Source organism: Quercus robur, chromosome 1 (assembly GCF_932294415.1).
Source record: "Quercus robur chromosome 1, dhQueRobu3.1, whole genome shotgun sequence".
Classification (NCBI taxonomy): domain Eukaryota; kingdom Viridiplantae; phylum Streptophyta; class Magnoliopsida; order Fagales; family Fagaceae; genus Quercus; species Quercus robur.
Window position 1 is genome coordinate 33,937,622 of NC_065534.1, and position 16,740 is coordinate 33,954,361.

At 35.7% G+C, this 16,740-nt stretch overlaps 1 protein-coding gene and 1 non-coding gene across 5 annotated transcripts; one reads left to right on the forward strand and one right to left on the reverse strand.

Annotated features, from left to right (window-relative positions):
• Positions 1–6,997: 6,997 nt before the first annotated feature.
• LOC126732566 (probable NOT transcription complex subunit VIP2) lies at positions 6,998–15,508 on the reverse strand. Of its 4 annotated transcripts, XM_050435519.1 has the most exons (15): positions 15,339–15,508; positions 13,947–14,075; positions 13,353–13,461; positions 13,101–13,279; positions 12,875–12,923; positions 12,545–12,760; positions 11,956–12,165; positions 11,760–11,861; positions 9,843–9,931; positions 9,379–9,570; positions 8,656–9,087; positions 8,520–8,572; positions 8,391–8,432; positions 7,349–7,493; positions 6,998–7,240 (listed from the first exon to the last, which is right to left on the reverse strand). In XM_050435519.1, exons 2-15 carry the CDS (start codon positions 13,962–13,964, stop codon positions 7,181–7,183), a joined length of 1,896 nt encoding a protein of 631 aa, XP_050291476.1. In that variant the 5' UTR covers positions 13,965–14,075; positions 15,339–15,508; the 3' UTR covers positions 6,998–7,180. The 4 variants fall into 4 exon arrangements, with proteins under 4 accessions (XP_050291476.1, XP_050291468.1, XP_050291484.1 ...); XM_050435511.1 differs by having other exon boundaries at positions 12,545–12,923; XM_050435527.1 differs by lacking the exon at positions 13,947–14,075 and having other exon boundaries at positions 12,545–12,923; positions 15,339–15,489.
• On the forward strand, positions 13,353–13,433 carry LOC126692828 (small nucleolar RNA snoR35). The gene has a single exon (XR_007645101.1). It is a non-coding gene; the product is annotated as a small nucleolar RNA snoR35 (small nucleolar RNA).
• Positions 15,509–16,740: the final 1,232 nt, after the last annotated feature.

Below are 16,740 nucleotides of genomic sequence, written 5' to 3' on the forward strand. Positions count from 1 at the left end.
TATTTCCTAAAATATATTAATTCAAAATATTTTCATTCTATTGTCTTCAGGATTCTATTATTGTGTTGTCACAAAACAAATGAATAGTAATAAGTATTACATTACATCATCTTTTATTCCTTGTAATACCTATTACTATTCCTATTTAATTCTTGTTATAGTCTACCAAAGGAGAAGGGCTTTCTTGGTTTCAAGAGGGAAAGAGAGGAAGTGAAGGATACTTTTCAATGAATAGTTTAAAATTTTTATAAATAGTGACACATTTGTTTTACTAAGCAGGCCTTGCCATAGGTGCTTCATTCCTATCTTTCTTCTTGCAATCATAAGAGTCATTAGCTATTTATTTTCATTCTATCCTTAGCTGTGTATCTTCATTCTATCCGTCTTGTTTGAGCGTGCTAATGAATATCAAAGATTCTGTCTATCAGTGAAATAATGTCTGTCCTTTCTTTCTTGATTTTAGTCTGTGGATCTTCTGTCTATCTATGAATGTCTATAGCCTATGTTGTCATCCAAATCTTATGGCCTATTTGGAAGTTTAGAGAAAGAGGAGAGGGGAGGGGAGTAGAGGAGAGGAGAGTAGAGAGGAATGATTCCCCTCTACCTTGTTTGGATGTTTTTAAAATTAGTAAAGGGGAAGGGAGTAATTAACCCTTCCTCTTATTTGGATGTTTTAAAAATTAGGATGGAGAGGAGAGGAAATGATTTAAATAGACAAATTTACCCCTATTTGAAAATGGACTTGCAACATTGGTTTATGGTTAATTTATCAATTTTGTAAAGTCTTGAACTTGATTATCATTAGTTCAAATTTTAGAACATGTCAGTGATTTTTTTTTTTTTTTTGGAGAAGCATAAATAAAATTAAAAATAAAAATAAAACAAAATACCCTTGGAAAGTTCAAAAGTCGGTATCCTTCTCCTCCAGGTCGACTCAACCGATCGGCAATCTCCACGGCGATTTGGAGAAGTTGAAGCAAGCATTACAACTCCGACGACTGGACCAACGGGTCAACGACCGTGGTTCAGGTCGGCGATGTACTCGATCGCGGCAGCGATGAGATTAAAATACTCGACAAGACCTTAAACGTGGTGAAAGTCGGCGGCGAAGTCACACCACGAACGGTAACCACGAGACCTTGAACGTGGGAAGAGACTTCTGGTACATGTCGGGCTGTGAAGGTTGATCGGAGCCTCCTCTGGCTCTCGCCAAAGTCGACGCCAACGACGACGACACCATGTTCTTCGACCAAATCCGACCAGAATCTCAGAATCCAAACACCTTTTACACAAAAGCACAAATCTAAAACAATGAAGCTTCAATCAAAGCAAACAAAAATAGTGAATCTCAGGTCTTTTTTTTTCATTCACCTTAAAATTTTCTCACAAACCAAACAAAGAATAATCGGTTTGTAATTTTGTAAATTTAAAAAGGGTAAATTGGGGAATTCATTTGGTCAATAATTTATCTACTCTACTCTCCTTCCAAATCTCTCTAATTTTGGAGAATTAAAAATGAGGGGTTAAAGGTAGTTGAAACCCCTCCAAACCCCTCTGTCACGCCCCAAACCCAAAAGGGTCCAAAGCATAAGGGAAGAACCATTAAAAGTGAGAACGTAGGAGATTTATTTATTTTTTCTTTCTTCCATTTGATAAAATAAATAAATATATTGATCTCTCCACAATACAAGTCAAAGATCTATGACACTTTTACAAGCAAAACAAACTACAATCATGTGTCTCCAAATACACTTAACAATCCAACGTTCAAAATAAAATAAACACAAAGTCATGATCCTCTCTAAGGTATGCAACCTCAATAGAAGATCTAGGCCTACCACACCCAAGACTAACAAACCTTTAGCATCCAACCTCCAATAGAATTGATTATGATCTCATTGAACTTTGCAAGATTGAGTCACCAACCAATCATAGCATAAATCTCTCACTTAGCATAATGCTCCAATCACCACCAATAAAACAAGCTCCATGCCCGAGGTATAGCAAATTTATCTGAAAAACTGTTGGAGAGTGTGGGATGAGCTAAAGCCCAGTAAGTAGCATAATTAATGGAGGTGGGGAAAATGCAAGTTTCATGATTATAAACAGTTTGCAAAACATGTTTTAGTTTGGGAAATTACTAACTGGATACTGCAAGATCATTTTTTTTTTTTTTTTTGTAATAATGTAACAAGAATGATTAAATGATGAAACACAAAGTTTCTCAAAATAATACCATGAAACTGTATATTATAATCTGTGAGCACTAAAAATATAATTTCCAAAGCCATAAAATCTACATATGGTAATTTTATCACAAATCTACCATACTACCACATAAACCGGTCAGGGGATCCACCCATTCACAACTAGCATGATATTGTCCTCTCTGGTATGCAGACTCTTAGCCCCATGGACAGTAGCCTCACCCATACCCTCAAGGTTTTTCTCTCCCCCCATGGGTAGCAAAGAGAGCGCGTCAAATAGGACCTCTCTCATGTGGTTTCTTGGCCCCATAGGCAACAGCCTCACCCACACACAATCAAGGAACCTCTTCCCCCCATGGGCAACAGGGAAGAACGCATCATCCAAAGTGAAAGGGCACTGACCTAGAGTTAAATCCATTGTCACAAAGACTACGAAAACCAAATCGGTTGATCACCGGGAAATCACACATGGCATGGTGTTAAAACCCCATAAGGCTCACAATTATATATTTTCTTTCAAATACATAGTTTATAACCAAGTAGTTTCAGAAAAATCTTAAATAATCTAACTTCCACAAAGTTTGTAAGGTTTTCAACTTCATTCTTGACAAAAGATTTTCTAACAATTTCCCACATAACAAGACAAGATAAGCATCTTTAAATTTTCTAATATACCATAAAATCCAAGATTTCCTTATCAAAGATTAAATAAAAGATGCTCATTTTTCCATATCAACAATTCATGCATTTCCCCAAATGCAATACCAAATATGATGTATTTTCATATATAATCATACATATATTAAGGTTATGACACAATAGTTTTAGGAAAATATAATTTCCATAGGTTGTTTCCAAAAGTGTGTCTAACCCAAAAACATCATTTATGCAACATGTTTATTTTTTCAAAAATCCCATTAAAAAGACTACTTACCTTGGAAGGCCAACCAATTTTACCTCAATCGGGCACCACAAAATCAACTAATCCAGTCACTAAGTCCATCACCAAGAATATCGGAACCTAGAAACACAATGATCAAACCTATCAATAACAAGGTCTTTCACAAAGTACCATCACACATATCTCCATAAATCGTAACAATACCCTAAAATCGAACCAAAGGCCCTAAAGTCTAGCTTGCCCATCCTAAGACAAGTACCCTTCCCAAGCAGGAACCAAACAAGCATCCAAGAAACTCATAGTGCTAACACAACCAAAACATTTTGTGAGAGTGCCTTTTTCTATAACACTCAAGCCCAAGGATCCCGGGCCTAAATAAGAGGTTTGGTGAACCAAGCCTTGACTCACCGCAGCTAAAAGGCTGTTTAAAAGCCAAGTAGCGTACAGGGGATGCTTCTGACAATACAAGAAAAATGACAAGCAAGGATATTCGTATAGAAAAAATGCCAAAACAACAAGATAAATTCAAAAGGAAAGAAGCAGAATTAGCAAAGTGGTGCAAAAGTTAACATTAAAGGGATCCTGGGATTAATGAGACATATTTCATTAATACGTTGTTTGTTAAGTTACAGAAAGCTCACTAGGACGTGATACAAGGTTCAATCAAGCTCAAAAATTACAGTCTTAAGTGGCTATTTCAGCCTTCAAAACTTGCAAAGTTTGATTCTCTTTAAATCCGAGTATGTGCAATAGTGGCTTTTACAGGATACCGGGAAGCAATAGTTGTCTTTCCCTTAGTGTTTTCTTTCTCTTCACCACAGATTTACTGATAGTTTTTCTCTAGAAAATCTCTTCTTTTTTTCTCTCTTTTTCGCTGCCTTTTTTTCTTCGCAACCCATCCCTTCCTTTTATAATGGAGTTCTGGTCTTCCCGGGGAACCGTTGGTTCCCTTGTTTTGCCTTCTTGTGAACAGAGCCATGTTTCGTGCCTATCACTCGGTAAGTCCCATTTCCCGCTTTTCTCATTCTTTCCTTCTTTCAGCTCTGATTCTTTTAAAAGTCCCTGGTTGGCCACCTTCTTTGGGATGTGCTGAGGTATGCCCTTCTCGGCATCACCATTTTGGCAGTTCCACTTTTCCCTCTTCTTTCCCATCTGGGCAGAATCCTGTTCTGCCAACTTGAAAGCCACTTGTTATCATTCTTTTTTTTTTTGTGTTTCTCTGTTCTAGTTCCCCGAGGTTTTTTTTTCTGTCTGTGCCATGAAAGGTCGCTGGGTTTTACTGGCGCTCGTGTTCTGTTACTTTGTTTCTTATTTTCTTCTTCTGTCTTTTTCTTTCAAGCTGTCCTAGTCTTCCTTTGACTTTGTGCCTGAAAAGATCCACGCCTCTTGATGGTTGCTGAGGATCCTGACTTCTTATCCCCTGCCGTGGTTTTCTTTTTTTCTTCTGGATGCTTCTTCGTCTGGGCTTCAAGTCTCCTGGGCCCTTTTTATTCCTTCGTGGTTCCCCTGCATCTGCTGCTTTGGACTTAACTTGATTTTTTCCTTTTGGGCCTGACTCATTCCTTTGGGCCTCCTTCACTGTGATCCTTTTTAGACCTCAACACATTTTAAATTCACTACCGCAAAAATGTGCATCATAAGATAATATAACATACTCATGAATCTCTTTGGGTACTAAATAATATATATAAGCTAAAGTTAAGATCAACCAAGGCTTGGGATGAATTCCACAATTTCTCAGCATTTTAGTCTTGCTTTCAGATTCAATACACAACAGGGCAGCCATTTATAAAAATTGTTTGGTTAATGCAAAGTTATCTGATTAATTCAAAACTTTAAGGGAACATTCCCCTATATGTATACAATGAACACAGAAAATTCAACCCAAAACGATTTTTCTGTAATTTATAAAAAAATCATGCATTGCGGCTGACTCAAATCTGTCATGACAGCTTTAGAAAATTGCTATAGTTGTAAGACTAGCCCAAATTATTTGAGAATTCACTCACATTAAAACCACCAGATATAAAGCATATCAAGAACAAGGAATCAAACCCAAAAATCTCATATAAACAACTTATCAAACACTTGGTATGCAAAAGCACATGCTCACACTTAACTTGCATAAATTCGTAGTTATCACTCCATTCACACCCACATTTGCCAAAGTCATCTAAAATGCAAAGAATACACTTCCAAAAATCAACCCAAACTTCCACAAAATCAACCCACACGATTTGCTTAAGGAAACCCAAGTTTTTAACCACGAAGAAACCCCAAATGATCATCATTTGTAAAAGCCCTTAACCATGTAACAAATAAATCCACCAAATCAAAAACTCATGTAGCTTAGATTAGAAAGAAATCTCAGAAAAACTTGAAAAGCTACCGAACAATTAAGAGTTTTACCTTTAAGGCTTTGAGAGAATGGAGCATATGGGGTTTCTGATGGGGTTCTTCGATGAAATCCGCCAAAAGTGGTGGTGGATGGTTGGTTTACCGGTGAGGGAGTGAGAGAAATAGAGGGAACTAGAGGGGTGTATGTGTGTAGGCTTCGGTGGCTGAGTGAGATAGGAAAATAGAGAAATGAAAGAAGGGGGGGGGGGGGGGGGGCATATGTATGGTGATAAGAGGAAGGGGCTGTGTTGATGGGAGCATTGTGGATCACTTGTTCCAAAATATCTTAGGATCAAAATTACCCTTAAAGTTTCTCCCATATTTAAATTAGCCCATTCCAAAATTAACTAAATACTATCACATGCCCAAATATTCAAAACTCCTCCATAAAATAGTTAACCACACTAATTAAAAAAAGTCCAATTTAGATATTATTCTCATTGGAAAAATTGCTTTAAAATATATATATATATATATATATATATTTGGGGTGTTACACCCTCTCCCTCCTTCCTTAAAAAAACTTCCAAAAAAGGTCATTGAATTACTCTCCCTCTCTCTACTCTACTCTCCCTCCATTTTTAAACATCCAAACAGGCCATTAGAGATCCCGAGAATCTTGGAATAGATCAGGGTGAGTCCTAAAATTTGGTGTGGGGGGAGATTCTATCATGGTATTATCTTCATCATATGAAATTTGTGATGTTGCCTCTAATAGCTGTCTTGAGACTGAAGCTAATTGGCATTGAACTTCGACTTTTCTCAAGAAGGAAATCAGGGGTCGAGGTGTCTGTTTTGCAACACCACCTACGACAAGATCAACATCCGCAACACCACCCACACCCACTGCAACTCCACTCACCCATGTCACCACTTGAGAGAGAGAGAGAGATGAATTAAAAAAATGGGAGCAGAGTTTACAAGAGCTACAAAGCTTATGTATTTTAGACAAAAATATAGAGCTGTAAATTTTTAAAAAATGATGCACAATCAAATGCTTATCAAACAAAATATGTGGGAGAATTAAAATAAATAAATAAAACCTAAGTTACGATATCGGTCATTTTAGAGGGGAAATAAAAATCTATATTAGAGAACACAACGTGAATCCTCCTAAAGCCTCAACACATTTCTTTAATAGAAGCATAATTTTTTCTTGTGACTAACACTGTCGCACACAAAACACGTCAAACTTCATCATAATGATACATGCCAGACCCCTGCAGTCTTGCAGCAGGTCTCCCAAGTTCCGAGTTCTTCCGTTGCTAGCGAGACTCGTTCCACAATCAAGATTACATGAAGAAGACTCGTAACCGAGTACACAATTTCTTCCACTGAAATTACAGTAACGTAAGCACCATAACTCACACACTACAACCATTTTTGGCCAAAAGGGTTCGAATCAATTATTTAAAGGGGGTACTGTTAAGAACTTCCAAGACCAATGGGTAACTTCGAAAACATCCAAAATCCAAAGGGACAAGGCTGTCAATAAAGCAAATGTGTGTAAAGACTAAAAATTGATTATGTAAAGGGAAAAATAAAAGATACGACTAAAGATCACTACAAGATCGATAAATTGCTTAAAATTGCCTGATACATTGAACATCAATGTTGCTAACTTAGTTTCTAACAGGATCCAAACTGAAACTTTACATTGTGAGTACAATATCTGTTAATGTTGAGGTAGCAACGGTCTCTTTTCCATCATCTCATACTGGACAATGAAATTATCCTGCAACCAAAATTATATGTTGGACACAGAGTAGAATTAATCAAAAATTGCTCAAACTTATAATTATATAGAAAACAATTTAAGGAAATGGGTGTCATTGGTCCAAACCTTGCGGATCATTTCAAATGTGTTTGGATCAAAACAGTGATAAGATCCTCTCTCATGAGTGTTTGTCTTAGCAAGCGGCTCCATGTTGGGGGCTCTTATGAACCATAATCGGTGCTCTTTGTGATAAAACCAGCCTTTAGCGTAACTGCCAACAGGTTTCACAGTGCTTTTAGCAAAACAAGCTTCCATACCTTGTTAGTATATATTGCAGAAGCTAAAATACAAGTCACACAGCAGGTGCATGTTCGTTAGTGGGAGTGAAAGCAACAAAATTAAATATCTTTGAAGAGCTGAAACTTCATATAAATACTTGAATATATATACACACACACATAATAAAAGGATATAAATTTCTCTGGAATTCTAATACACATGTATTGGCAATCTTGTGAACATTAAGAGAATAGAAAAGAGTTTTTAACAAAGAAGATTTTCTTTAAAAGCAATTTCTCTGGAATTCTTTCAGCGGGTCAGTATATAGAATTTTAACAAAACAAGAAAAGGACCATCTAAAGTGATGGACTTCTGCCGTCTGCAGTGCACTCTCACAAGCACAGGCCTCTCCAGTGCCAAAGAAAAATAAGACAACCAAAAGGTATTGTCAGACCCAACTTTATAATTTGTGGATTTAATTGTGGCCAAATCTGCACTAAATACAAATTCACACTCAGCAAGGAAGCAGCACCCTCTTGGGGCAAAATTAGATATATAATAACTAATTCAAATCACATTCCAACCATCCCATATATTGTCCTTTTTGTTCTTTGTTGGACTAGAAACTTATTAGTAGATGAGATTTCACAAATATTTTTTTAATATTCATAGGATAGAACCATTATTCTTTCTTCAAATCAAATTTGATACAGACTACAGAGAATTTCTATTTAAAATAGAACATTTAAAAATATAAATATTCAATCATATTAGAGGGATAATCCTGGTTCTCACAAAAGATAATATGATTCAGGAATTTTTCTAATAGCCTGGCTTCACTTTCATAATATTATGCCTTACATTGTAAACACATCCTGAGAGAACTTACAGTTCATTAGCAGCATATAATTGGGCTTCATCTTTTGGCATGCTGCAAAAGAGAAGACAATGATTGCATTAAATTTAAAATCTTACGAGTCAGACAAGAAAGCAACAGAGATGCAGTAAAGAAAAGAACCTGTAAAATATGTAGAATAATGTTTCCAAATTAAACTTTGAAAAGTAACCTTGCTGCAACCATCCAAAAGAGATTAGAGTAGGAAAAATACATTAGCTTTCTCAATATCTAAAGGAAAATGATCAGCGCAGCTCACATGTAGAGGAGGTGGTTGTTTGGCATAATAACATTGTGGCACAGTAAACTCTGGATCACCTTTAGCCGGCTCATCAGACCATGGAGAACCAAAAGTTTTGTGAAGATTTTCTGGTGAATTCAAATTTAACCCAAGGGTAGTCAGGTCAATTCCAAGAGCAAGGGATGTCAGATCGGGATCACTCATCCTTATTACACTTAACAAGCCAAGCAAACCAAATGGATCTGGAGTAGATTGTGCAGCCTGGGCCTGCGCGGATTTAATGCCCTGATCTCTAAATGACTGATTGACAGTTGACATTTGTTGCAGACGAAATTGAGACTGGCTCTGGTGTTGTTGATACTGCTGGATGAGCTGATCATATGATCCCATACCAGATACTGTATTTGGAGAATTTAGAGGTCTTAGTCCAATGCCAGGAGGCCCACTGGTCTGAAGGGGAAAAAAAAAAATTACGATGTTAGGTATACTTTTCATATATTGATGCAGGAGATAAATGCCTACAAATTAGTCCTATGTTGACCAAAAAAGCATTTATATGGTCCACCACTCATAATTTCAGAAAACAAAACAATGTCAACAAGGCACATCAAATGTACACCATGGTGATTCCAAATTAAATTATAGAGGGGGGGGGGGGGGGGGGGGGGGAGATTAATTTCCACAGCCTCAAAGATCCCCTATTACTAGAAACAGACAATTTACAGCAACAAATTAGAATACCTGGGAGTGATACGTTGAATGTGAAGATGGGAACATATCTGAGCCATGTAAATGGAGAAGGTCCTGATTGTTTAAAGGTGAAAAAGAGACACCACTACTACTGACTGATGGAGCATGTTGCTGCTGCTGTTGCTGCTGAGGACGATGGGATGAATACGTTCCACCTAAATTAAATCCAGCAGACCTACCCATCTGCACATTGAAAATTGGAAGAATTAGTGAAAACCCTGATACACAGCAAATAGCATCAACTAGGAATACCCAATGGTTGTTTGCCATCCCAACATTACTGATAAGAACACCCATTTTCATTTATGAAACTCATGACAAGAAGCCATTAATCTATTAAGTGGAAAAATTTGATTACAGAACTAATTAAAATGCTTATCAATTTTGATGGAGTGCCACCCCATTGTAAATTATCAATCACACACATTCTTCAATTTATACAATATAGGACTCACAGGAAAGTGCTGTGATTGCATCATCGAAACAGTATTGTCATGAAGTTGTTCCTTCTGGTGCATATCCATCGCATAATCTGCATTACCACCTGCATAAGATCTAATGATACAGTCAACAACAAATGCTAAAACAACCAACCAAACTTTATTACGAGAAAAAGCCATACTTCCAAGCTTTAAGTGTACTTGAGTGATAAGAACATATATCATCCATCTGCACCCAAAGGTGAGAAGGGAAACGTCCTAACATAGTATGCAGTTTTTTCTTTTTCTTTTTTAATTGGTAAGTTACAAAGGGACCTGTGGGTCATGAACCCATGACCTCCTCCATCCCATTACTATGAGATGAGGAAGTTCCACTTCAGCTCTAATTGGCAAAATATAGAACATAAGTTATTAAATCAGTTCAGTATGTACAAAGATCTATTACATCCAATTGCAAAGAATCATCAAAGCACAGCAAAGAAGTTGATCCAAAGGTAACAATATGCATATTCCAAGACGAAATCTTGAGTGATGCAAAACATAAGTAATTTTCAATTCTCCTCAGCCATACAGAAAATTAAAGATGCTTGATCCAACAAATGTAGATGGATTTTTTTTTTTTTAATAATTAATAACAAAGATAGATGAATTTTCACACCCAAGATCCCTATTTTCGAGGTGGCCAATGTCAAAAAGTATAGGTACGGTGTGAGGGGTGGAGAAAGCTGACACATAGATATTCAGGACTATAATAGCACCCTCGTAACAAGATGTCATGTTTCAGTGTCAATATACTTGCAGAAAAAAAAAAAAACAAAAAAACAAAAAAACAAAAAAACAAAAAACAAACCTTGCATCACAGAAACCCTATGCAAAATTTCACACCACCTATATCTCTTTCTTTCTTTTTTTTTCTTTTTTTTACATTTGGCTATAATTCATCAATACATAAACAAAACTGCACTATAGTTGGGAAATTGGATCCTTGGAAATCATTAATGATAGAAAGGACCATCTCAATTATGGAGCATTTCAAACCATCAATTATTAATATTATATGCCATAGTAACAGCTTCTTTGGAATGAAGGAAATATATGGAAAGGAATGGAATAAAAAAAGGCACACTACTAAAATTATAGATTTCTTTCCTAAATTATGGATTTATTTCCTAAATTATAGATTTCTTTCCTTTCCTTTCTTTCCATTCCATTTCTATACAATCTACTTATTCCATCCCATTCCATTCTTAATAAAACTCCCAAACAGTGTAAGAAAATGACCTCATCAAGGAGAAATTATAGAATCCTCTAGTGGACCACGTCACTTGTCCACCATTCTACTAAAAAACTTCCACTTGTTTAAAATCGCTGAATCAGTAATTAATTTCTGTTTAAAAAATTTTTCTAACTAACAATTTTAAACAAGTGGAAGTTTTTTAATGGAATAGTGAACTACATCACTTGTCCACCATGTGGATCTTATAATTTCTCCTCATCAAGACATCCCTATCAATAGGAAATTCATAACCATGCAAAAACATAATGAATTTAATACAAACTCAAGCGGCCATTTTTTTTTTTTTTTCATCCATCTAATATTTGAGACATCATACTTTAATGACATCATGTCAATCCTAAGATACCAGGAAAGAAAAAGCCCTAAAACCCTTATTCTCACAAAGTACAACGTGCAATAAATAAGCTTTTGCATTAGCATTTTCGGCTGCTCTCCCACTGAGATTTCCCCCCCTTGCCAGTTAACAACGTAAAACTTAAGTAGCAGTCGAAACATAAACCTAGCTCTAAGGTATTACCTTCCATGCATGGCAAGTAATATTGGTAAGGAAGCAGGGTTTTAAAAAAATGTAAAGAATGCTTTACAGAAGAAGAACAGCCAATATTTATAGACCAGGTCAAAAGAATATACAGCACCTTTAAATCCTGGTAAAGCTGGAAAATCTTCATTTTGAATGCTAAACTCTTGGTTTTGTTGAACAATAGGACTAACACCAAGACCTTGCTTGCGTAGTGAACCTGTAATTTTTTTTTTTTTATGATATCTTAAAATTGACAAAGTGGATATCTGAAACATACAACAAGCACAATTGCAAGATTTTCCTTTGTTTACCCAGTTGTCCTTGGGGCCCTCCAGCAGAACTAGGACGACTTGTCAACTGAGGGAAGTCATTGATGTCAAAAGGAGAGCTGTCATTAGAGTTCACATCATTTAACATTCCCATAGAGCTTAAATTATTTACTGCTTGGACATGGCCTTGAGAAAGTGTAACTCCACCAGTGGGATAGGAATTTCCTAGCATAGAAATTACCTGCGGAGAACCTGAATCCAGAAAATGTCATCTCCATATAGAATTATAGCTCATTAAACATATCAAGACATAATTATTTATTATACATTCATAAAGTTAAAAAGAATAAAGTACAAATATGATGAACAGCTGTTCAAACCACACAGCAATTCAGAAGAATTGGGCCAAAATAAGCACATGAATATAGGTAACACAAGATACATCTCACTATAGAGAAACTAGCACAAAGCATATAACAAGAATATTAGTGCAATATTATCTACAAGTGAAGCAACAACTAAGTATCTACAGATGCATGCAGAAGAAGATACTTCCAGAACTTCTAGAGTAAATCATCTTTCTCTTAAGCTGCTTCCATACAAGTAAAATCACCAGCTCAAGTTAATATACCTTGTGGAAGTGCACCACTCATCAATCGATTTTGTCCTTGCACATTCAAACTTCCAGATCCACTATTTCCACCCAAATTTAGCCGAGAAAGACCAGGAACAGATAGTCCTCCACCGGACGTTATACTCCTCCCAATGTTGCCTCCACCAACCATGTTTCCCATAGAACTTGTAATCCGAGGACCTGCATTTCCCAAAATTGGGGATACTCCCAATCCTGGAACAGCATTCCGGTTACCAATTGCAGCAGAGGTTGGGAGAATTCCAGGAATAGAACCGCCAACTCCATTTGTGCTATTACTAAATCCAGGGTTTCCTACAACACTAATACCTCCTCTATTTGTGACTCCTGAATGTCCATGGGAGCTGCCATGAGATAACTGCAAAACAGTTTTGAACAAAGAAAAGATTGAGGTGATGGTCCAGAACTATGACCACGTGTAAGTATAATAACACACACACAGATAAATAAGAGGAAAGAAAAATCTCAATCAAACTACAATCAATTATCTCGAACCATTTTTAGCAATGGCATATGGCATAGACAATACAAGCACCTGAGAGAGCGCAACAGGAAGATTATTTGATGCAAATCGCCCACTAGAAAGGCTGCCAGTAGGCTGTTGAACCCCACCAGAAGGAACATTATTTATTGCTGAGTTTCTTGATGTTAGTGTACCAGGCATGTTGGGAACGTTAAAGCTCCCATGAATATTGTGCAGCCCCTGAATGGCTCCTGCCAAAAAAATACTTGGAATTTCATTAATTCTGAAGAACACATGAGTGAAACTACAGCAATATCTACCCACCAGTGTGATGAAAAACGGGGGAGGCAGCACCAGACTGACCAGAGAAAGACGTAGCAAAAGATCGCCCAGTACTATCTGGAAGGTTTGAAGCCGAACTGTTGAGAGAAGACTGCAGCAAGAAAGCACAGTACATTTCACAATAAACAGATAAACCAAGTGAATTTGAATCACATATTACACACACACATGCATAAATAAATAAAGAAGACAATTTCGATTGACATCATATACTCCATAATGCAACTATGCTAAACAAAACCACATAAAAGATGCACCACAAATCTAATTACAATGATTCACCTCTCCCAGACGCCACAAAGTGGTATGACCTTTTTTAAAGACCCTAGATCCAAAATAAAATAAGGCACCAAAACAAACACGCAAAACTCACAAGTAGTGCTTAAAAGAACTACAAAAAACTGCATGTTTCTTACAGACCAAAACTTAACATTCAGCAAGTAAGTGCTCCAAAACTGTAGCAATATAGAATAAATCTGTAGGTATAAGACAACAGACAAAATAACCAAGACAGGCAGAGGTGGCCAAAGCTCACAGTCCACAGAAAGAAGGATTCATGTAGATAAGAGACAATACATTAAGTAACCCCGACATTGCTTGAGCATCAAAAAGTCATTCGTTGTTGAGAAACAGCGCTCCTAGTCTAAAGAGTGAAAAGATTGGTGGACAATGAATAGTTTTGCTCTGTGATACTCAACTTATAGCCTGAAAAGAACAACATGTTTGTAAGAGAAAGATCCAAATACTGAAAGAAAATCTGCAGCAAACAACCAGTAGAAACAAATGAACAAACCACAAATGTTGCAAGCACTACACACTCGTCAAAATACTTATGATTAGTAGTTGATTACTACGCAAAAACTTTAAAAAAATTAAAAATTAAAAAAAAAATCCCATGACAAAAACCTTATGCTTCTCTGAAGTTTTAAAACCTAGAATCACATTGAGGTTTATGCCACGCTTTCTAAAGAAAACTACTGTCTAGCATCAACAATGCTTAAAAATAAAATCCAGGGTTTTCGTACTTTATTTTGTGAACATAAATAATATTTCAACTTTCAACAACCACACTTTGACACATGAACAGGTAACTGAGTTGAACAAAACCTAGAGATTAGTACAGCATCAGGTGTAAAAATCAGACCAACCCAACCATATTCCTATCACACTACATAAAACAACACCATTGACAATAACAGAACCACCTAAGAATAGAGCTCTGAATTAGTTTAAATATCAGAACATTTCCTCACAGACACAAAATAAATTTGTTTATGCATCAAAAAATAAATAAGATGCAATTGAGCTACTACAACAACCAAACCTTAATCCCAAAACTTTTGGGGATATTCTACTCGTACTATAAAGCTAAAAATTAGCTAACCATAATATTTTCCATACCTTACTAACAATTCAATGCAATGTACCTACCTAGTGTTATTATGCAACATGCAAGACCACATAACTGAGGTTAAATCACCAAAAAGAAAAACAAAATATTACTTTTCCGTTTGTTTACTGAGAAAAATGAAAGATATAAGAGAAACTACGAATCCAAAGTGTAGATTTCTCATCTTCTCAGACTGTCTGACTTAGTTAAAATAAGCTTTCCATTTCCCTCAAAATACTAATCCAGCAATGAAAACGCGTATTTCACAATTTCCACTATTTTCCTACCCCCAATTTTTCTTAGCCCCCAAAAAGAAATTAGATGCAAAAAAATAAACTACTAGTCCTATACTAAAACATTCACCAGAAATAACAAATTTAAAACTCAAAAAATCAAAACCTCGTCGAGAAACCCTAATCTCGCGATCAAGATTGATAAAAGAAACGATAAGGAACAGTTTAAGAGTGACATAGAAAAGAGGATCTGAACCGAACACATGAACTCGTAGCGATTCGAGATCGAACTCGGGACGAGTCCGAATCAACTCGGTCGCGCACAGAGAGGGATAGAGAGAGTACCTGAGAAGTAGATCAGCGAAAGAGAGAGAGAGAGGGGGAAAGGAAGGGTTTTGATTCTGAGTCAAAGAGCGAGTTTGGGTTTTTTTTTTTTTTTTTTTTTTTAATGTGCGTGCGCCCTAAATCGAGAGAAGGGAAGAAGAGAGAGGAAAAAAAAAGAAACACGGAGAAATAAATAGCTTCTTTTTTCTTTTTCTTTTTGAGAAACAATAAATAATGGCTTTGATCACATCAAAAAAATAATAATAATGGCTTTGATTTCACGATAATTAGAATAAAGCAAAAATATTAATGAAAATTGGTGTAGTTTGTATGCGGCGGAGCCTTGTTGAAACCATTTATATACATGTGACCTTTTGATGATGAGGATGGGAGGGATGTTTTCTTCCTTCGCTTGTTTTTAAAAAAATATGATTGAAAATAATTATTTTTTAGTAGCCATTCGTTACATTTTATAATACTTTTATAATAAATTATGAGTCTGTTTGGTAAGAGATTTTTAGTTATTTAAGTTTTGTAAAATACGTGTGGTTTAAAAGATGTGTAAAAATAAGTGTTGTGGTGTTTAAACAACAGTTTTTGTTGTTTAAACATGGTTACCAAACGGAGCCTATATGTAATAAATTGTTATTGGTTCTAATTTAAACCTACCACTGAAATTACCTTTTTTACCCACCAATAACAACCCATAAGAACTTGCCGCTTATAATTTATTGTGAAGATATTGTTGACATAATATTTTTCTAAATAAAAATATTGATTATGCTATTTCAAAATTTGATTTTATCTGTTAGAGCATTTGCATCAGTTCGTTTAAAAAAAATCTATCTATTTAAGTGTAAGAAACTACTTCTTTCTATTTTAAAAATAACCACTTTTCAAACCACTCATGTCATATTATCTATTTTACACTCTATTTTATTTAAATAATAACTTTTTTATTATTACTATTAGCCTCTAAGCACACACTCATGCACGTGCTCAAAGTGCGCGTGCTCAAAGACTCTTCTATTTTTTTGGATAAACATTAATAATTTGCATCTATTATAATTTAAAAATATATATTTTTATTTTTCAAACAAATAAAAATGATAAACTTTAGTGATAAGCAATAACTGTAATTTCTTTTTTAGGAATTCTCTTTTTAAATTCGAAATGAAATTTGTTATTTAACATTGATGTCCCTATTTCTAAATAAAATTACCCTTCATTAATGAGGGTATTTTTTAGTCACATAAAAATTCAATTGAAAGAGGGGAATTCTCTTATATATAGTATAGATTGTCTTTTTTTTTTTTTTTATATATATATCTCATCCTCAAGTCTTTCCCTTCTAAAAAAAGTCTCTCCTTCTCTCAGCCCTCTCTTTCACTCGTGTCCCTCAAATTTTCTCTCTCCTTTAAGC